Source organism: Oryctolagus cuniculus, chromosome 1 (assembly GCF_964237555.1).
Source record: "Oryctolagus cuniculus chromosome 1, mOryCun1.1, whole genome shotgun sequence".
In the NCBI taxonomy this organism is placed as follows: domain Eukaryota; kingdom Metazoa; phylum Chordata; class Mammalia; order Lagomorpha; family Leporidae; genus Oryctolagus; species Oryctolagus cuniculus.
In genome coordinates, this window is record NC_091432.1 from 142,954,081 (window position 1) to 142,975,704 (window position 21,624).

At 50.8% G+C, this 21,624-nt stretch overlaps 1 protein-coding gene across 1 annotated transcript in view; it reads left to right on the forward strand.

The window, feature by feature from the left end:
* Positions 1-212: 212 nt before the first annotated feature.
* FBP1 (fructose-bisphosphatase 1) overlaps positions 213-21,624 on the forward strand; it is a 31,877-nt gene continuing 10,465 nt past the window's right edge. The window contains exons 1-3 of the mRNA XM_002708294.5: positions 213-609; positions 15,417-15,579; positions 18,338-18,430. Coding sequence (XP_002708340.3) covers positions 440-609; positions 15,417-15,579; positions 18,338-18,430 — 426 coding nt within the window. The 5' untranslated portion in view covers positions 213-439. The remainder of the gene's footprint in view (positions 610-15,416; positions 15,580-18,337; positions 18,431-21,624) is intronic.

Sequence of the window (21,624 nt, forward strand, 5' to 3'; positions counted from 1 at the left end):
GGGACAGGCGCGGGCAGTAGCGGGTTCTGCGGACCGGCCAGGAAGCGCTGAGCCAGTGACTTCCCCCATTGGTAGTTCCGCGTCATTTTGGCGGCGGGCGGGGGGGGGGGGCACAAGCAGGTCGCCGTGGAGAACGAAGGGGAGTTCTGCTACGCAGTGCAAGTGGCGTCCTGCGCGAGGTGGCGGAGGCGGGCCCGGGCAGGGGGTTGGTCGCACCATGCGGGAAGAGCTGGGCAAGGGGAGCGGCCGGCAGGTGGGGCCGGAGGCGGTCCCAGGGCAGGGGGCGGGACTCGGTGCCTGTATACTTTGCTGGGACACAGCCCGCGGGGTCCCAGCCTAATAACGCGCCTGGCGCTGCGAATAGCGCCCGTGCCTGCACCTTGCCATCCGCACCTGCCGCCTGCACCTGCCGTCCAGCGCGCCGCAGCCCAGCCCCAGCATGGCCGACAAGGCGCCCTTCGACACGGATATCAGCACCATGACCCGCTTCGTCATGGAGGAGGGCAGGAAAGCCGGCGGCACGGGCGAGATGACCCAGCTGCTCAACTCTCTCTGCACCGCCGTCAAAGCCATCTCCACCGCCGTGCGCAAGGCGGGCATCGCACACCTGTGAGTCAGGCCTGGGGCTGTGGGCCGCGCTTGTGGTCTCCTCGGTAGCCTGGGAATCTGCCTGGCAGCTGGACGTTTGGCTGTCTGGTCCTCCACTCGTCAGGCCCTGTCAGTCTGACATATGAGTCTCTGTCTCTCAGTCTGGTCACCCTTTACTGTAGAATCTTGCGCAGTCGCAATCAGCCTTCCCCCCCACCTTAAGCTTGGAAGTGCCCACCTGGGGAATCTGTCCAACAGGTGCACATCTGCCTCCATCCTGCATTCCTCTCCCATGGCCAGCCTCCTACTGGTGCAACTGGCCTGCCTGCCCCATATTCTGGTTCAAGTTCCTTCCTTTCCCTGTGGGAGTGGGGTCCCAAGCCTGGTTTTTAATCTATGATCTCCTTGACCCTAAGCAAGTGCTATCAGCAGCCGCAATGATTGTGGGCAAAGTGCTCCAGCGGGCTGCCTGTTTCTAGGGGAGAGTTGCTGTGCTGTCCTATAAATAGAAAAGACATCCCCCTCCACCCATTCGCAACAACCCTTGCCTGGTGAGGGGTTAGCTCAAAGCAGTGTGTAAGTAGTGAGCAAGGGAGCGCACTCACACCTCCATGTGTGTGCCTGGGGATCTTGTTAAGAGGTGCACCTCCTTGGGTGTCCCCGGGTCACAGCCTGAGATTCTGCATTATCCAAGAAGGTCTCCTCCTGGGGGTGAGGCTGACACTGCGGATCTGCAGTGTGCACAGTGTCTTATCTTTAACTGGTCCTCGCTGGAGGGTGCCTCAGTTTCCAGACTGTCCCTGTTCCTTCTGAACATGTGCCACACGTGTGTGTATTACAAAAATGATGTGTGATCCGAAACAGACTAACCCTGCTACTTTGGAATGATTTCCATGTTTTTAAAAACTCCTGCCCCACAGCCTGGATTCCTTTTCTGGTGATCTGTTTTGGGCTGATCCCACAGAACAGGCAGCATAGGGTCACATTTAGTTTCAGATGTCAATTGGGGAAGGATCTCACCAGGAAAGAGTTAAGGGCAGGTGAGTTTAGGAAGGTGATGATTTATTAGCATTTCACTCTTGACCCTCCTGATAATATATCTCCAAAGACTCTTTGCTTTTGAAAACAGGCTCAGGTCAAATCGTGCTTCTGATTCAATTTACAGCAAGTATTGGTGACCTCACAGCTTTCACTGTCTTGAAGCACCAGGGAGCTTTGTAGAAAAGAATGTGTGATGTTTCTTATATGACAAGTTTTAGAAATGTGTCAGTACCTTTCACAACCCCAGAGACCAGAAAGCAAGATTGGAAAGTGGCATTTTGATAGTGGGACCTGGACAAAAAGTATTTTTAATTTTTTAAAGATTTATTTGTTTATTTGAGAGGCAGTGTTACAGAAAGAGAGAGAGGGAGAAATAGAGAGAGAGGGAGAAACACAGAGAGAGGTCTTCCATCCTCTGGTTCACTCCCCAAATGGCCACAATGGCCAGAGCTGAACCAATCCAAAGCCAGGAGCTTCTTCTGGGTCTCCCACATGAATGCAGGGGCCCAAGCACTTGGGCCATCTTTCACTGCTTTCCCAGATCACAAGCAGAGAGCTGGATCAGAAGAGGAGCAGCTGGGACTTGAACCGGCACCCATCTGGGATGTGGGTGCCTCAGGCAGAGGCTTAACCCAGTATGCCCCAGGGCTGGCCCCAGGGCTCTGTTTTTTGCATAAAATGCATGGGTGTTAAGGTTAGATAGTTGAGGACATCAAGTTAAAAAAAATACTATTGTTATACTGTTACAAACTACTTAGGGCGTTGTACAAATTGACAACAATTCAAATCCTTCCCATATCCAATTCCTGGGATACCCACTGTTAATAATTTATTGATTATTTCCCCAGATACTTCTTTATACTCTATACATTTATACAGGAACAAATATTTACACAGGCCTGTGTGTACATAGCAGACAAAATGGGATTCCACACATCATTTCCTGTGCAATGAAAGATCTGCCTCCTTTGTAACTAGTGCATGCTGTTCTGCTACACGTGTAAGTTCTTAAACTCGTCCCCTACCTTTGGGCGTTTAGGTTATTGCCAGTTACAGACAGTATCGTGCCCTTAAATCGTGTTGATTTCTGACTGTGTGGATAGCTGACTGGGAGGCCGAGAGGCTGGGCCTTCAAGTCTTCCTGGGAAAATCAGAGCTCGGCTGCTCTCTGTATGAAAAGCAGGCAGGGAGGCAGCAGTGAGATGAGGGACTTCTGTCCCAGGAGGCCTGTACTCACTGGGACCAGCGTATGGAGGTCACCTTGCAGTCTCATCAGGGAAGGGTGCAAAGTCTGACCATGGGCTTGCCCTCGCTCCTTCATTCTCTCTCTCTCTCTCTCAAGTTGCTGTTGTAGTCATGTTTGTTGCTCCCAAAACAAGCTGTTCATGGAGTCGTCCAGCCGCTTCCTTGTCTGGATGAGCTGACGTTTCTTGTGGCCCAAGTCTCGAGACTTCACTTTCGCCACAACGTACTTTCCTATTTTTTTTTTTTTTTTGACAGAGTGGACAGTGAGAGAGAGACAAAGGTCTTCCTTTTCCATTGGTTCACCCCACAATGGCGACAGCAGCCAGTGCGCTGCAGCCGGCGCACCGCGCTGATCCGAAGCCAGGAGCCAGGTGCTTCCCCTGGTCTCCCATGGGGTGCAGGACCCAAGCACCTGGGCCATCCTCCACTGCACTCCCGGGCCACAGCAGAGAGCTGGCCTGGAAGAGGGGCAACCGGGACAGAATCCGGCACCCTGACCGGGACTAGAACCCGGTGTGCCGGCGCCGCAAGGCGGAGGATTAGCTTAGTGAGCCGTGGCGCCGGCCACGTACTTTCCTTTATTTTATTTTATTTATTATTATTATTTTTTACTTATTTGACAGATAGAGTTAGACAATGAGGGAGAGAGACAGAGAGAAAGATCTTCCTTCTGTTGGTTCACCCCCCAAATGGCCGCCATGGCCGGAGCTACGCCAATCCAAAGCCAGGAGCCAGGTGCTTCCTCCTGGTCTCCCACATGGGTGCAGGCACCCAAGCACTTGGGCCATCCTCCACTGCCCTCCTGGGCCACAGCAGAGAGCTGGACTGGAAGAGGAGCAACCAGTACTAGAACCCAACGCCCATATGGAATGCCGGTGCCGCAGGTGGAGGATTAACCAAGTAAGCCACAGCGCCGCGGCAGCCCCATTTTCTTTTATTTTTAAGAATGCAGTGAAAGCATACCAAACTCTAAATCTCATCCACTAATTACATCCTTTGAAGTTCAAGTGTAGTCCCACTTCTTCGTTTTCATTCCTTTGGGAGGAAGCAGACCTTCAGTGGCTTAAGCTCTTGGACTGTAGGGATGTAGAGCTGACTTCCCTTTGCTTACATTTCCAAGTCATCATCTGAAGAATTCACTCTTCCCGTTCAGTTTAACCTGCACAACATACAAAGTTCTAGGTGAGACTGAGAGGTGAGGACAGCCCAGAGCTTACTCTGCAGGAAAAATTAGACACATGAAACTGTTATTTTTTTTAATATTTTTTAAAGATTTATTTTTATTTGTTTGAAAGAAAGTTACAGAGAGAAGTAGAAACACACACACACACACACACACACACAGAGAGAGAGAGAGAGAGAGAGAGAGAGATGATCCATCCATTGGTTCATTCCCCAAATGGCTGCAACGGCCAGAGCTGAGCTGATCTGGAACCAGAAACAGGAGCTTCTTCTGGGTCTCCAATGTGGTACAGGGGCCCAAGGATTTGGGCCATCCTCTGCTGCTTTCCCAGGCACATTAACAGGGAGCTGGATTGGAAGTGGAGCAGCCAGGACTCGAACCGGCACCATATGGGATGCCAGCACAGCAGACCAGGGCTTTAACCCACTGTGCCACAGTGCCGGCCCCGAGACTTAGTTCTAAAACACAACAGAAGTCCTGAAAGATGCTTTGGTAATAGTGTCAGAAATATGATTTGTGTGCAAAGGACTGTGGGCATCCAGACAGGCGAGACCCTCCCAAGGCCTGGAGGCTGCAGACTGGTTCAGGCTGAGCTGTCTGGTGAGGAGAGGTCTCCGGCTGAGAAAGTGTTTCTGGAAAAGCCGCTCACTGAGTTTGATGGAGGCCTGGAGTATATTTGGTGGGTGTGAAATTGGGGGTGCCTTGGGAGAAAATCATGCGAGGGTGACATGGTTGTCATGGTGGAAGTTGTCAAAAGGAAGGGAATGGGGATTTTTGAAAGCGTTTCCAACAGAGCAGTGGCATGAGAAGAGACTAACCTGGGGGAGATATGACTGGAAGCAGAATTGGAGGAGGGAAAGACTGGACACTGGGAGAGCCAGTGGGAAAAGGGCAGGGAGAACCGCAGCCCTGGAGGGTTGGGAGAAACCTGAGTGAGGGCTGGACCAGAGGGGGCACCAGGGAGGTTCTCAAAGAACCGGTCCTTGCCGCTGAGAACAGGGCTGTGCAGCTTAACCCTGGAGGAACCAAACCAAAACAACGTGACACCCTGAACCAGAATTCCCAAGGAGGAGCTGGCGTTGAGCTGCTGGGCAGGTGCAGATGATCGCAACCTTTTGGAAACACTGAATTTGAGGCGCTAGAAGCTGTCTATTCGGGAGGTACCAGTCTGGCTTTTGAGCACAGACTCTATATCTGGCCATTGGATCGTGGCCCATTTGTCCCGAGGCAAAGAGGAAAGGAAGGAGAGAATTGGGACTGGAGTGAACAGAGCAAGCACATGCAAGGCTTAAGAGCGCATCTTGGAGGGAGAAGGAGCTTGACCCAGATTCCTGGCTCTGTCATTGAATGTTTGCAAGAATTCGGGCAGGCACTAGAACTAACATCTCTGAGCCTTGATTTCTCCACTTGTAAGATGAGATGACTGCGTAGGCTTGTGTTCAGATTCACGGGGTTTAACGTATTGAAGTTTTGGAAACTTTATCAGATTTATTTTATAGGTTTTGAATTGTCTCCCCCTGGGATCAAAGAGTGAACTGTAGACTTTCTTTTTATGAAAACAGGGCAGCAGCCACACACACACATCTTACTATCTGCCCATTTCCAGCCCACGTGAACAGAAGCCAACGTTGGAGTTTATGACCTTTGAAACCGCTCCGATTGGTGCCTCTTGAACGCATTTCTGAACTAACCCTTGGATGTTCCTGGCTGGGTGGGTGGTTGGTCATTTACCTCGGAATCAATCAATAACAAGCCAGCGTCACCTTTGATAGTAGTAATAAGGCTTACATACTAATCCAGCTCCCTTCTTCTTCAGTCTGGGGTCCTGAAAGCCAGCTGGGTCTGTTGTGTGCTGTCCCAAAGCTGCAGCTCCCGCTCTGTCGTGTTGGCATCAGGAAGAAAAGTCAGCAGAGAAAGGAAGTGATGGAATGTTCATTCCTAAGTGCGGCAGGTGCTGGCTCCCATCCTTGTGTCAGCAGTGCAGTCCAGGGTGCCTTTCCCTAACCAGCATCAATCTCCGTGTTAAGTACCACACCCTTCATGGCCGCGAGATGGCTTATCCCATTTTAGGAACCACATGCACTCTTGGAAAACAATGCTAATATTTAATCCAAATTTCTGAAGATTTTGAAATACTGATCAAATGAACCTATGCTTTTAAGGAATTCGTTTATCCTTTATGAGTGAAATGACTTACGGCTTTTTCAAATTCTCAGCGAGATTTTTTCCAGTAAAATTAGAGACATTACAGACTTCTCAATTTGCGTTTGTTTCCCAGACTCTTTTTGTGTTTCTGGGAGACTCAACAGCAGAGAGTCGTGGGGCTGCCCCCACTTTAACTCTGTGGGCTTCAGGGCTAACTCCTGTGAATAAAATTGAAGTGAAATGTCATAGGCATCACAAAGGAAATAGGATTTCCAGTGAGATTTTATCAAATGTAAACTTGGAGTGCTTTTTTTGTTGTTTGCTTGCCAGTCACCTGTGACCAGAGATCTGCCTTGGCCATCTTCCCAGAAGTCGCCTGCAAAACTGGTTTGGAGGTTGTCTCCCTTCCGGTTCCCCTACAGCAAACACTCAGTGCACGCCCTGGGGCTGTCTTAGGAACAGCGATGCCTACCCTTGGAAGGCAGGTGCTGCCATGAGCCAGGTGCATCACACCCGGCTAGAATCAGTGCATCCGGGAGTTTGGATAACTTGCTGGAAGTTACATAATCAGTATGCAGCAAAGGTTATTTGAACTGGGGTCTTTTGGTGCTGATTTCTTGCCAGCATCCCACCTGGCTTCTCAGCATGGTTGTGTTAATGCCCAGGAAGTCAGAGGAGGGGGTGGAACGGTAATGTTTCTTGAACACTTGTCTCTGCACCGGGCACTATTCTGACCCCTTTACCCATATCCACTGATCCATTCCTCCTCTTTGCGTATTTGCAACAGATATGCTACATACCTCTTTTATGCATGAAGACCCAGAGGTCAGAGATGCTGAGTGGCTTGCACATAGCCGCTCAGCACGTAGCAGAGCTGTAACTCAAACCCCAGGGGTCTTCGGTCCTTGCCTGTGGTCTTGACCCTCACAGCCAGCAGTCTCTAATGAGTTGGCCAGAGGGAAGAGCCATGGCTCTTGCCTTGTCATTAAGTTTGCACAGCAAGCACACTTTCAGAAGATGGACAGGTTTCTTCGAGGACGAGGGTCTTGGATGGTTGAGACTGTGAAAGGAGACAGTAGCAACGCCGCTGGGTCTAATAGTTTATGATCTTAGGGAGCCTTGGATCCCCCTAGTACTCTCTCAAGTCAACAATTCACTCAACAAGGATTTATTGAGCACCTACTACACGTGGGCATGATTCTAAGTTATGAGGTTACAATGTGGACAAAGTGTCCAGCTCAAGAATTGGAAGGTCTTTCTCTTTTCTTTTTTTTTTAAAGATTTATTTTATTTATTTGAAAGGCAGAGTTACAGAGCAGGAAAGACAGAGAGACAGGTCTTCCAGCAGCTGGTTCACTGCCCAGATGGCCACAATGGCTGGAGCTGGGCCAATCCAAAGCCAGGAGCCAGGAGCTTCTTCCAGGTCTCCCATGTGAGTGCAGGGGTCCAAGGACTTGGGCCATCTTCTACTGCTGTCCCAGGCACATTAGCAGGGAGCTGGATCAGAACTGGAGCAATGGGCACCCATTTGAAATGCCAGTGCATGCTGCAGGTGCCGGCTTAACCGGCTATACCACAATGGGCCAGGCCCTGTTTTTTTCTTTTTCAAATGTACTACTTATGTGCAAAAGGTTTCCTTCCTTTTGGACAATCTACTCAACACTTACCTTTTGCCCTGGACATTAGCTTCAGACCTTGCCAGAAAACAGTCAGCCTGCTTAGAAGGAACTAATTGCACAACCCCCAAGTACAGAGCTGTGCGTGGGAGAGACTCATCCCCAGGCCGGCACAGTGGGTAAGCGGCCAAAGCCCAGGCTCCTTCCACTCTTGGCATTCTTACACAAAGTGGGATGTGGGGAGACAACTCCTCTGGCATTAGGGTTCAGATGGCATTACCAAGAATGACAGCCAAGTGTGCACCCTCCCTCCTAGGGGTTCCTTTAAGGAGTGGGCTGTCCCCAAGCCATGAGGACGATGTCCCCTGGAGGTCATGCCTTCACGCCCAGCGGCTCTCCCTGTCACCAACAGCTGCCGTGTACCCAGGGAGCTCTTATGCTGGCACCCACACTGGTTCCCAGAGCTCCTGGCTGGGCCCCTGGCACCAGAGACTCTCCCGAGCTTGCTGTCTGCAGCTGCAGGTTCCCCTCTCCATCATCATCTGTCCACACCCGCGTGCTTACCCATCCTAACCGCCCAGAACCGTCCAGATTGGCTGTCTGGTTTTCGTTTCCTAGGTCAAGACTTAGCTTCCCCTAGCTCCTGTGGTTTGTGCAGAAGCTGCCCTGGTTGAGCAGTTGTGCCTATTATCTAACTCAAGAACTACAGAAGGACACATAGTAACATCAGTTCTGCTTTTGCTACAAAACAAACAAACAAACAAAAAAACCCACCTACCCCTTTCACCAACATTACCCAATGCATAACGTGACTATATTTGTTTATCAATGTAAATCAGGCTACAGCATAAAATGAAATCTCAAAATATATAAATTCCTATCCATGTGGTGTTTTGTCACCATTGTTCTCTGTTGTATTCTACAAAACAAGTTTTTTTTTTAAGATTCATTTATTTGAAAGTCAGAATTAGAGAGAGAGAGAGAGAGAAAGAGAGAGAGGGAGATAGAGAGGAAGAGGGAGGGAGAGATCTTTGATCTGCTTGTTCATTCCCCATGGCTGGGCCAGGCTGAAGCCAGGAGATAGGAGCTTCATCTGGGTCTTCCACGTCAGTGCAGGGGCCCAAGGACTTGGGCTATCTTCCACTGCTTTCCCCGGTACATTAGCAGGGAGCTGGATTAGAAGTGAAGCAGCTGGAACATGAACCGGTGCCCATACGGGATACTGGCGCTGCAGCCGGTGGTTTTATCTGATATGCCATAGTGCTGGCCCCTCCAAAAAAAAAATCTTAATTTTGTTGTGGACATTGCCAACCCTTGCTTGTTGTAGGACCCCATGGCGATACCAAAGTCTGCAGATACTCAGGTCCTTTATTTAAAATCCTGTAGTATCTGTATATAGCATACACTGTAAACCATCTCTAGGTTACTTAGAACACCTAATACAATGTAATGTTGTGTAAATAGGTGTTGCACTATATAGTTTGGGGAACAATGACAAGAAGTAAAAGTCTGCACAAATTCAGTACAGGTGCAAATGTCACAAGCCTAACTACCCTCACGTGATCTGTGGTCACTTGAATTTCTGGGTGCAGTACCCAGGGATGCAGAGGTCCAGCTCTTTGAGGACACCAGGCCTCCTGGGTTTTCCAGAATGGTGCAGTTTAAAAGCAGGTCCTGGAGTCGGCGCTGTGGTGCAGCAGGTTAGCACCCTGGCCTGAAGCACCGGCTCTCCCATGTTCCCGCAGACTCTTTGATTGCCTTATTCTGGTCCCAGGGAACCAGGTCGGGTGAGAAAGGCTTTGTCCCCTTGGCCTGCTCACAGCTGCCTGGATGGAAGCTCCTTCCAAACCAGGACGGGGCTCCTGGTCTCCCTGAGCAGGCCCAGCCTTTGCCTGTGATTCAGCTTGGACAACACAGTGGATTAACTTCCTACATCCTGTTTCAAGAGGGCAAGTGGAGAAACAGCCTTAGGAGTGTGTGTGTGTGTGTGTGTGTGTGTGGGTGTGGGTGTGGGTGTCTCGCCAGGTGCGAGCCGAGACCTGACCCTGCTGTGGATGCACTAGGCAGGTTGCTTCTATTCTGCGTTGATCGTTGGAATATACAAGGAATCTTCAAAGAGCTTGTGGGAAAATAGAATTAAAATAGAACTTTATTTTGCTGCAGGAAGGTTTCTGAAATCTGTTCAGGGACTGGCGCTGTGGCCTGCATTCCATATCAGTGTCCCTGGATTCAATAGCTGGCTCTGGCTCTGGGCTCCAGCTTCCTCCTAACACAGACCCTGGGAGGTCACAGTGATGGCTGATGACTGGGTTCCTGACACCCGCATTTCCATGTGGGGTTCCTGGGATGGAGTTCCCAGGTTCCTGTCTTCAGCCCTACCTGGGCCTTTGTGCGTATCTGGGGAGTGACCATCGGATGGGAGAGCAGGCTCTCATTCTCTATAGTAAATACAAAGTAGAAGTAAAAATACTTTAAAAATTATTTGGGGGGCCACACTGTGGTATAGCAGGTAAAGCTGCCGCCTACAGTGCCGGCATCCCACATGGGCTCCAGTTTGAGTCCCGGCTGCTCTACTTCCGATCCAGCTCTCTGCTATGGCCTGGGAAAGCAGTGGGAGATGGTCAAAGTCCTTGGACCCCTGCACCTGCGTGGGAGACCCGGAAGAGGCCCCTGGCTCCTGGCTTCAGATCAGCCCAGCTCTGACCATTGTGGTCATTTGGGGAGTGAACCAGAGGATGGAAGACCTCTCTCTCTCTCTCTCTCTCTCCCCCTCTCCCTTTCTGTAACTCTGCCTTTCACATAACTAATACATCTTTACAAAAAAATCTGGCTTACAAAAAAGGAATCTGTTCATCGGGGTTTTAGTTTTCCATTAACTTTTTGAAGATCTCTCATATGTGTGGATTTCAACTTTTTGCATCCAAATCAACATCCGCGCGTCTCAGTGTGGAGTGGAGGCTGTGGCTGAGGTGTCCTGCAGGACCATGTGGAAAGCTGCCCGTTCAGCAGGAGGAAGTTTATTGCTCCTAAGGGCGTTTCTGGAACCGTACAGAAAAAAATCCAGGCCCCATGCTCTCCCGCTAATTGGTTCCTCGAGGATATTTCCAAGGGCTTCTGTCCTCTGTCAAAGTCACAAAAACTCTGCCGGCTTCCAGGTTCTCCTTGAGCCCTGGAAACTCGTTTTCAGGAGACCCCCTGCGGCCCCCCCTGAGGGTCCTGGACCAGTGCGAGGCCGCAGGAGCCCCACTGGGCACGGCGCTCTCCATGCACGGGGAGGGACTCCAGGTAACGTGCAGCAATGGGATTCACACCCGGGCAGCCTTCCTGCCCAGGAGGCAGCATTGCATCGCTGGGTGGCAGCCGGGGGACTCCACCTCCTGAGCCCCGTTTCTGCCTCTGAATCATTTCCTGTGCTGCTTCCCCCAAGGTGTTCATAGCTCAGGGCAAGCTGCCCCCCACACCACCCCCGCCGCCCATCACAGGTAACCTGTCTCTCCTTGTCTGCTGGGCCGTGCAAGATGAGGCTTACAAGGGCTCTCGCCTCTGGGCCTCCTCTTCCGGAACATAGATGCTCCCTGGGCCCAGGGACCGTGGGAAAAAGACCTTGAGTTTTAAGCATTTGCTTCTGTAAATGTGCACATCCTGTCGGCCCCTTCCTCTGGCAAACATGTGAAAGACAAACCTGATGCTTTCGTCGGATCTGTCGCTAACACAGAGCTTTTCTTCCAGGCCATTCCTGGCTGACTTTTTTGGGCCCTTTTAGGGATTTTTTTTAAATATAAAAATCCCTTTCTTATGAAAAATATCCCAAATACCAGTTAGTTGCCAGGCTTCCTTCTCCTCTGTGTAAATTAACCACCTGCCCTGGCCCCCTCCCTATCTGTCACGCTGCCATTTTTTCTAAAAAGATTTATTTATTTGTTTGAAAGGCAGAGTTACAGAGGGGCAGACAGAGAGAGAGAAAGAAAGGTCTTCCATCCGCTGGTTTACTCCCCAGTTGGCCACAGTGGCCGGAGCTGAGCCTATCCGAAGCCAGGAGCCAGCAGCTTCTGGGTCTCCCATGCGGATGCAGGGGCCCAAGGACTTGGGCCATCTTCCACTGCTTTCCCAGGCCACAGCAGAGAGCTGGATTGGAAGTGGAGCAGCCGGGACTCAAACCAGCATCCATATGAGATGCCAGCACTGCAGACAGCGGCTTTACCCAGTGGCCCCAGGTTGCTTTCTTATATGACAATGAACACAGCTCCAGGTCTGACAGTATCTTGTTCAGTCCAGAGCACTGTGATTTGTGTGTTTCTGTCTTCAGCCTGTTGGTCATTGTGTGACAAGAGGGATGATCTTGTCTGTCTTGTCTTGTACTGTAACCCCATGCGCAAGAGGCCCCCAGTGAATATTTTTGGAATAAATGAGCACTCTAACAGGCCTCCAGAAAGCTTCTGAGTAAAAGGGACCATGGCTGAGTGTCACAAGGAAGGCACCTGGCTGGTGGAACTAACTCTGCCTTTCAAATACATAATAAATCTTTTTTTAAATAGAGTTTAACACAGCCCTTGGCACCTAACAGATGCAGGCCAACAGTGACAGCTCCTTGGGAAGCCAGGGCAGAGGGGCAGAAGACAGCAGACTGATGGATGAGGCACTCAAGACAGACCTTGTGCATCTGCCTGCTTCTCATTACTGTAATGGAACGCCTGAGGGTGGGGACTTATAAAGAAAAGAGGCTCTGTTCAGCACAGCTTGGGGGCTGCAAGTCCAGACAGCACAGTGACAGCCTCCTTGGCTGCACCACCTCATGACAGATAACATCACAGTGGCAGGAGCAGGTGAGAGAGGAGGTGACCATGGGGCTAGCCAGGAAGCCAGAGTAGTGGTGGTGGTGGTGGGGCAGTTTGGCTACTTCCCTCTACTTCCCATTAGCAGGGAGCTAGATCAGAAGTGGAGCAGCCAGGACACAAACTTGCACCCATATGAGACGCCAGTGTCGCAGGCAGCAGCTTTACCTGCCGTACCCAGTTCTTAGTGGATCCTCTAACAGCCTACGAGACAGGTACTATTTCTTTCTCTGGGCACATGCAGAAAGAGGCAGAGGCTCGGAGAAGGCCGGGGACTTGCAGAGTTGCCATCTGGCCCAAGCTCTGCCCTAGTGCCCATGTTCTAGGCCATCAGCACTGTTTGCACTCCTGACTCAGTAGTGACGTTCCTGGTAGAAATCTCAGGCCAGGAAAAGAGAAAATGCTGGCCTACTCTGGAGGCTCCGGAGAAGGCAGCCTGCAGGATGTCGGGCCCTGCCAAGCCCCTCTGGCCCTCAGGAGGCTGGGCTGCCTTCTTCCCCAGCATCAGCCCCACAGTTGAGGTCAGAGAGAGATGATATGGCAGGAGACCCGGGAGCTTGGAGACAGGGCTGCAGGTGCACCATCTATGGGTCTCGGGTCTGTCACTCACAGAATAGGAGCGCGGTGGTGAGGAGAGAAGGCGCCGGCAGGAAGACCCCGTTTTCTGGAGTGATCTGGAGGGGGCCGGCACTGACCAGAGACTTCTGAGCCAACCAGAGCCACCTCCCAGGGACTGTCCAGCCAGACCGGGCGTCTGGCTTTGGATGGCTTCTGGTTGGGTTCAGTTTCACCCTGCTGGACACAAAGAGGCGCGTTTCCAGAAAAATGTCGCAACGCGGAAGCAGTGAGTTGAGGCAATTCCTGGGGTAGCGCTCACTGCAACCTTAGCTCAGTGTGCAGGTGTCTCCTTAGCGCTCCTAACTGCTGGTGACGTCTTCCACCTGGCTCCTCTGCCTTCACACGTCGTCTGCATTCCCCACCCATAAACGCCCCCTTCCTCTGTGTGTTCCCATTCAGCCCTGCACGCCACGCTGTACCCTGGACAAGGCTCTTGGCTGCTGGGATTCGGCTTCCAACCAGTTGCCAGGCAGGTTGGGGTGCAGGGCATGTGGTGATCACCAAGGTCGCCCCGATCTGGAATAACCTCTCTCCCTGCTCAGCCTCTAAGGCTTAGAAAAACCCACAGATATTTCTCAGAATCCCAGCTTCCTCCTCTGTTCATGGAAGCAATGGTGCAGTCACTGCTTCTTGTCTGGGGATCTCTCTGGCTCCAAAATCCTAGAACCCCTTGGCTTAGCTCACACCGCAGGCACTCTCTGTGCAGCCTTGCTAGCTGGCTGGGTCCCTCCAGCGGCGACTCATTTCAGCTGAGAAGGATTTAAATATTGGGACAAAATGCAGACAGTAATAAACGGGGATATACTAACTCTGTAGTATTTTTTTTTTTTTTTGACAGGCAGAGTGGACAGTGAGAGAGAGACAGAGAGAAAGGTCTTCCTTTTGCCATTGGGTCACCCCCCAATGGCCGCCGCGGCTGGTGTACCGCACTGATCCGAAGGCAGGAGCCAGGTGCTTCTCCTGGTCTCCCATGGGGTGCAGGGCCCAAGCACTTGGGCCATCCTCCACTGCACTCCTGGGCCACAGCAGTGAGCTGGCCTGGAAGAGGGGCAACCGGGACAGAATCCGGCGCCCCGACCGGGACTAGAACCCGGTGTGCCGGCGCTGCAAGGCGGAGGATTAGCCTAGTGAGCCGTGGCGCCGGCCCTAACTCTGTAGTATTAAAACTACAGTTTCATGGGGAGTGTGATTAGGTCAAAATATTTGTAAAGGCTCCTTAGGAGAACTGCAATGAAAAAAAAAAAAAAAGATTGTGGGGTGGGCATTTGGAGCAGCGGTTCAGACGCCATCTGAGGGGCCAGTGCTGTGGCATAGGAGGCTAAGCCTCCACCTATGGCGCCTGCATCCCATGTGGGCGCTGATTCGTGTCCCGGCTGCTCCACTTCCGATCCAGCTCTCTGCTATGGCCTGGGAAAGCATGGACGATGGCCCAAGTCCTTGGGCCCCTGCACCCACATAGGAGACCCGGAGGAAGCTCCTGGCTTCAGATTGGCCCAGCTCTGGCATTGTGGCCATTTGAGGAGTGATTCAGCAGATGAAAGACCTCTCTCTCTCTCTCTCTCTCTCTCTGTAACTCTGCCTCTCAAATAAATAAATAAATAAATAATTTTTTAAAAAAAGATGCTGCTTGAAATACAGCATCCCATAGCAGAGTGCCTGGGGTCGAGTCCTGGCCCTACCCCCAATTCCAGCTTCCTGCTAGTGCAGACCCTGGGAGGCAGTGGCGATGGCTCAAGTACTTGGGTCCCTGCCATCCATGCGGGAGATTCTGATTGAGTTCTTGGCTGAGCCCAGCTGTCGTGGGCATTTGGAAAGTGAAGCAACAGATGGGTGGTCTCTGTCTATCACTGTCTCTCTGCTCTTTGAATGAATGAATCGATAAATAAATAATGTTTTGCGGTATTGAGCAATACTGATTTGGCCACAGAGCTGTGCAGGGCCAAAGGCTAAAAATGGCAGTGTTTCTTCCTCTGTTGGAGCTGATCTAGGGGACGGCTCCTCCCCGTGGTTTTGTTTCTCCCAAACCGGGCACCCCCCCTCCCCCTCCTCAGTCCTACAAGACGCTGGCTGGGCTGTGCTTGGCTGTATTGAGGCAGCTTCGGGCCCTGGTGGTCACGGCTCACCTTCTGTGGCTTTGCTTCCCTCCAGCTACGGCATTGCTGGCTCTACCAACGTGACGGGGGATCAAGTCAAGAAGCTGGACGTCCTCTCCAACGACCTGGTGATGAACATGCTGAAGTCGTCCTTTGCCACCTGTGTCCTTGTGTCGGAAGAAGACAAAAACGCCATCATAGTAGAACCGGAGAAGAGGGTGGGTTTGGGCTGCCGCTGACGGAGGTCCTTTTCCTCCCTGGCTGTGTAAATGGAGCCACTTGCGTAGCCAAGCTGGGTGTCTGGGACCCTTCTAGGATTCTTCTCGTCGCCCTCTTGCAGGCTCCTCCTCACTCCCAGATCTCAACTCTGCCCTCCCCTTACCACCGTGTTATCGGTACCGTTATCATCTCTCCCGTACCTAACGCTTTGTCCATGGTCAAGGCTCTTCAGTCTGGCTTCTCTTGATCACCTCTGCCCACCAAATTCCCAGCCTCTGCACCTGCTAATCCTGCTGTCCTCCCAGCCTGCTCCAAATTCCCATCACTGATTCGTGCGAGGGAAGCTGTTGGAATCCCTGCTGCTCTGGTGGCTTCTTGAGGGCAGAGGAGGGATGTTCTCTGTATCCCAGCGTCAGCCACGATGATTGGCACCACGGAGGGGGCCTGCAGCAAGTAACTGCAGAGGGGCCTGCGCTGTGGCATAGCAGGTGAAGCTGCTACCTGCAGCGCTGGCATCCTGTATGGGTGCTGGTTCAAGCCCCAGCTGCTCCACTTCTAATCCAGCTCCCTGCTAATGGTCTGGGAAGAATGCCCATGTGTTTGGGCCCCTGCCACCCATGTGGGAGCCCTGGATGAAGCTGCTGGCTCCTGGCTTCAGGTTGTCCCAGCACTGGTCATTGAAGCTATCTAGGGAGTGAACCAGAAGGTGGAAGATCTCTCTCTCTCTCTCTCTTTCTCTCTCCCCCTCCTCCCTTTCCCTTTCCCTCTTCCTCTCTCTCTGTAACTCTGACCTTCAAAATAGATAAATAAATCTTTAAAATAGTGATTGCAGAAGTAGATTGTCGAATGGCAGAGTATGTCAGATGTTATACAATTGTTAATGAAAAGAAAACAATTTGAAATTAGAAGTGCAGTTATATGGGCTCACTATGTAGCTGAGGTGAAGTGGGGACATCAGAAGTAAAGAAAACAATTCAGAAAATAAATGAAAGAGGCCTCCTACCTTGATATTATCACATGGGATAAACCTGGTCTGAATCATTTCTTAAATAGTCAGACTGCACGGTCATGTCTTCCCTTGCTGGGCTTTTCAAAGCCCTGGACAGTCTGGGGGATACAGGTTGAATTCGTTGTCTAGTGTCTGCTGTCATCCCAGACACCTCTGGCTCCCGTGCCTGCGTGGCAGGTGTGGTCCTGGTTCCTCCCGCTCCAGCACAGGTGGAGTTTCAGGAGCAGATGCTCAGGGAGTCCTCCACATTTGGCAAAGAGCATTGAAGACCACAGCTTAAGGAGGGAAATTCACCACAAAACCCCACAGGGCACTCTGATGTGTTGCTCTTACCTATTCCAGGGCAGGGCAGGGCAGGGCAGGGGGATACTCTTCCATAGTTCTTTTATTTAATTTAATTTATTTGAATGATAGAATTGCAGAGAGAGGTGGAGACAGAGAGAGAGAGAGAGAGAGAGAGAGAGAAAGAGAGAGAAAGAGAGGACTTCCATCCTCTGGTTCACTCCCCAAATGGCCACAATGGCCGGAGCCGCACCGATCTCAAGCCAGGAGCCAGGAGCCAGGAGCTTCTTCTGGGTCTCCTGTGTGGGTTCAGGGGCCCAAGCACTTGGGCCATCCCCCTGCCTGCTTTCCCAGGAGCATTAGCAGGGAGCTGGATCAGAAGTGCAGCAGCCAGGACTTGAACCAGCACCCATATGGGATGCTGGCATTGCAGGCTGGGCCTTTAACCCACTGTGCCACAGTGCCAGCCCCTCCTATAGTTGATTCCTAAAAAATTTTAATGTATTGGTTAGTGAGACGGGGAGAGAGAAAGAGAAAGAGAGAGCAAGATCACTCCTATCTGCTGATTCTTTTCCCAAATTCCTGCAATGTCTCTGGCTGGGGCAGGAACTCAGTCCAAATCAGCGGGTGGCAGGAACCCAATCACTTAAGCCATCACCACTGTCTCCTGTGGTCTGCATTGGCAGGAAGCTGGAGTCAAGAGCCAGGAACTGAGCCCAGGCTCTCCACTGTGGAACGAGGGCATCGTCACTTCTTGGCTAAATGCCTGCTCTCCAGAGCTGTTTAAAACCACCAGCGTGGCATCATTGAAAACAGATGTGCAAAATCAGCCCTGCGCTAGCACCCAGCTCCAATCTCTCCACGTTCCCATATGCCCCACCCTCTGTCTTGTTGCAATGCATGAAGGTGTCTTTGTAAGTTCACAGAAAATGCACATTCTGAAAAAAAAAAAAAAAAAAAACTATGCATGAGTTTCAAAATTTTTTGCACCAAAATAAACTTGTCTATTACTTTCATTTTCTTTTAAAAAAGATTTATTTATTTATTTATTTGAAAGACAGAGTGACAGAGAGAGGAACACACACACACTTACACACACACACAGACCTTCATCTGCTGGTTCACCCTCCAAATGACCAGCAAGAGCCAGGGCCGGGTCAGGCTGAAGCCAGGAGCCCAGGGCTTCATCTGGGTCTCCCACAGGGTGGCAGGCACCCAAGCACTTGGGCCATCCTCTGTTGCTTTTCCAGGCACATTAGCAGGGTGCTGGATCAAGACTCAAAGTGACACTGATACAGAATGGAAGCGTTCCAAGGGGTGCCTTCACCCAGTGAACCCCAATACCCACCCCCCTTTAATTTCACTTTTCATGAACTTTTTGAAGCACCCTTGTATACGAAGATCTGAATGTGTGCTGTCTGTCTGCTGTAGCATTTTAACATTGGATTTCTTTTTCTTTTGCTCAGGGTAAATACGTGGTCTGTTTTGATCCCCTTGATGGATCTTCCAACATCGACTGCCTTGTGTCCATTGGAACCATCTTTGGCATCTACAGAAAGGTAAAATGCGATAGAGTGAATGTTCGGGGATCAAAAGAAATGTAGGGGTGGAACATTCAGTCCTGATTCCTTCTGAAGGAACAGCAAGAATGGAAGACAGTCTTCAAAATGTTCATGGAAAGCACATATTGTGAAAAAAAAAAAAAAAAAAACTACGGATAGATTTCAAATCTTGTTTCACACCAAAATAAACTCATCTTTAATTTAATATCCACAAACTTTTTAAAAAAGATTTATTTGTTTATTTGAAAGGCGGAGTTACAGAGAGGCAGAGAGAGAGGTCTTCCATCCGCTGGTTCACTCCCCAAATGGCCACAACGGCCGGAGCTGGGTTGATCCGAAGCCAGGAGCCAGGAGCTTCTTCCGGGTCTCCCACGTGGGTGCAGGGGCCCAAGGACTTGGGCCATCTTCTACTGCTTTCCCAGGCCACAGCAGAGAGCTGGATGGGAAGTGGAGCAGCCGGGACTAGAACCAGCACCCATATGGGATACTGGCACTGCAGATTGGGGCTTTAACTCACTGTGCCACAGTACCAGCGCTATCCACAAACTTTTTAAAAGATCTCCTCATATATTATGAAACTGAGGCTTGAATAGATTTGCATTTCATATTCTGAGTTTTTAAAATATTTAGTTATTTGAAAGGCAGAGTGACAGAGAGATGGAGATGGAGAGAGAGAGAGAGAGAGAGAGAGAGAGAGAGATCTTTTATTCCATCTGCTGGTTTATTCCCCAAGTGGCCATGACAGTTGGGGCTGGGCCAGACCGAAGCCAGGAGCCAGAACTCTATCCGGGTCTTCCACGTGGGTGACAGGGGTCCAAGCACTCGGGCCGTCTTCCGCTGCTTTCCCAGGTGCCTTAGTAGGGAGCTGGATGGGACGTGGTGCTCCGGTATGGGATGCTGGGGTCACAGGTGCAGGTTTAACCCTCTGTGCCACAATGTTCCGGCTTTTCCAGCACCAGTTGCACAGTGAAGATTCATTAGATTGGTAAAAGATTGTGGGTGGGGAGAGAAGGTTATTGCACTCTGTTAACTAATCTTCCTTTTATGATGGCAAGAGAGACGGGATAAGGCAGGTAGGGTAACACAGTAGGAGCTGAGACCTCTGGGAGGGTGACAGCAATAGAGATTAGTTATGTTGAACCAATCCTTTCAGGCATCAGAATCGCAAGTCTGTCAACCTTGACCCTGGGGCCAATGCAGCCCCATCACCCAGTTTTTATGGCTCGTGAGCAAAGTCGAACCCTTTGCAGTTTCAATTGGTTGAACGACTTATCTTTTGATTCCATTTTCCACGGACTTTTGAATTGACCGCATCTTTCTGGAAGTGACTTATTGCCTAGGATCATCCGACAGTTCCTTTTCAACAGATGGAAAGCACAGCCACATTGGTGGCTGGAATGGATTTGTTTATGTCTTGGGTGGCAGGCAGATTTGCATCAAAATCAGTTTGAGTAACAGAAGGTGGCCATTCTCATTCCAGAAAGGGGATAGCCACAGCTCAGATATTTTCTAAGTCACACTGTGGACCACGCCATTCCTGTGCCAGGCACGGAGGGATGCAATGGCCTACAAAGGGCCAGTCTGTGGCATAGCAAGAGAGCTTTGTCACAACATTCTTGCACGTGCAGGAAACCTCTGGTTAGTGGCTTAATCAGAACTCCAGCAGCCCGGATGCTTGCCTGCCCCATTCTCTACCCCAACCCTCGAATTAAACTCATTTAAGGAAAAAAAAAAAAAAAAAAGATGTAGAACATTGAGAGATACTGGCTCTCCACTACAAAAAGATGAAACCGGTTTGCAATCGCAGCTTGAATTACAAGTGCTAGCACAACTCAACAATTAATCTCCAGCCTGCGGGACTCCCTGCAAAGATCAGGAGAGGTGACAGTGTCTTTTCAGTTCCCGAAAACCCTACTGATTGTTTGGAAGCACTCAAGGGTTACGGAGCAAAGCCATGGATGCTGTTCCCAGGGACGGCTTTCCTGCTCTCAGAGAGGTGGCTGTCGGCTGGAAGCTCTCTGGTGCACCTGCTCAGTGGCAGAGCATCAGTAATGGAACCCGGCCTGGCTGCAAAGGGATCTGGAAGGTTGCTGGGTCCAGTGTTCCACGCAGTTCCTTCCACACCACCCCCACAGGGCACAGCCAGAAGGGTGTCCTCTGTTAGACACACTCTACTGGGCAACTTCCTTTGAAAATATCCAGTGAGTTCCTACAACTAAAAGCTGAGCTTCAGAAGCAAGGTGTAGCCACCTCTCTGGTGACAAGACAGCCCCATCCCCCACCTGCTCCAAATTTTACCAATGAATTTCCTTTGTCAATATGGTCCACTTGCATCACCAAATGCTTACACTCCAACTTCCTTGCATGGAAGTGGCCTGCCCTTCTCCTCTGAGATCTCAGGCCTCCAGGGTTCATAGTTTCTCCCTCTGGATGCCTTCCCGGGTGATGTGGAATAAAACAGGAACCAACACCTACCACAGGTATGGCCTCCCTAGATAGAGAAGGGTAGAGCCCAGGGACGCTAAAATTTGCCAAGGGCTCCATGCCCGTTGGTCACTGGACACCTGCAAGAGAATGCAGTAGAAGCTCTTGGGGGAGAGGCATTCATTGCCAGGGGCCTGGAAGAGGGAATTCGTTTGTTAGGAAGGAGGCCAGGCCGGACAGGAATTGTTCCAAATCCACAAGTCAAGGGAATTACATTCTCATCCTTTTGAGGATGTGTGGGTCTCATAGACAAGCGTTATTGTTTATTATTCCGTGCAAGGAAGCTGGAGTGTAAGCATTTGGTGACGCAAGTGGGCCATATTGACGAAGGAAATTCATTGGTGAAATTTGGAGTTGGGGAAAACAAATCGAAAGGTTGATCCTGTGTTGAGTCACATTTAGTTGGACTGCACTATCTGGGGAATACAAAACACAACCCACTAACCCTGCTTGACCCGTTAACCAATCAGCCACCCGATGGAAGCCACAAGGAGAGGGGATCGCGAGAGACGGGAGGGGGGAAAGAGGGATGTGGTTGTTTTTTTTTGTTTTTTTGTTTTTTTTTGACAGGCAGAGTGGACAGTGAGAGAGAGAGAGAGAAAGGTCTTCCTTTTGCTGTTGGTTCACCCTCCAATGGCCGCTGCAGCCGGCGTGCTGCGGCCTGCGCACTGCGCTGATCCGAAGGCAGGAGCCAGGTGCTTCTCCTG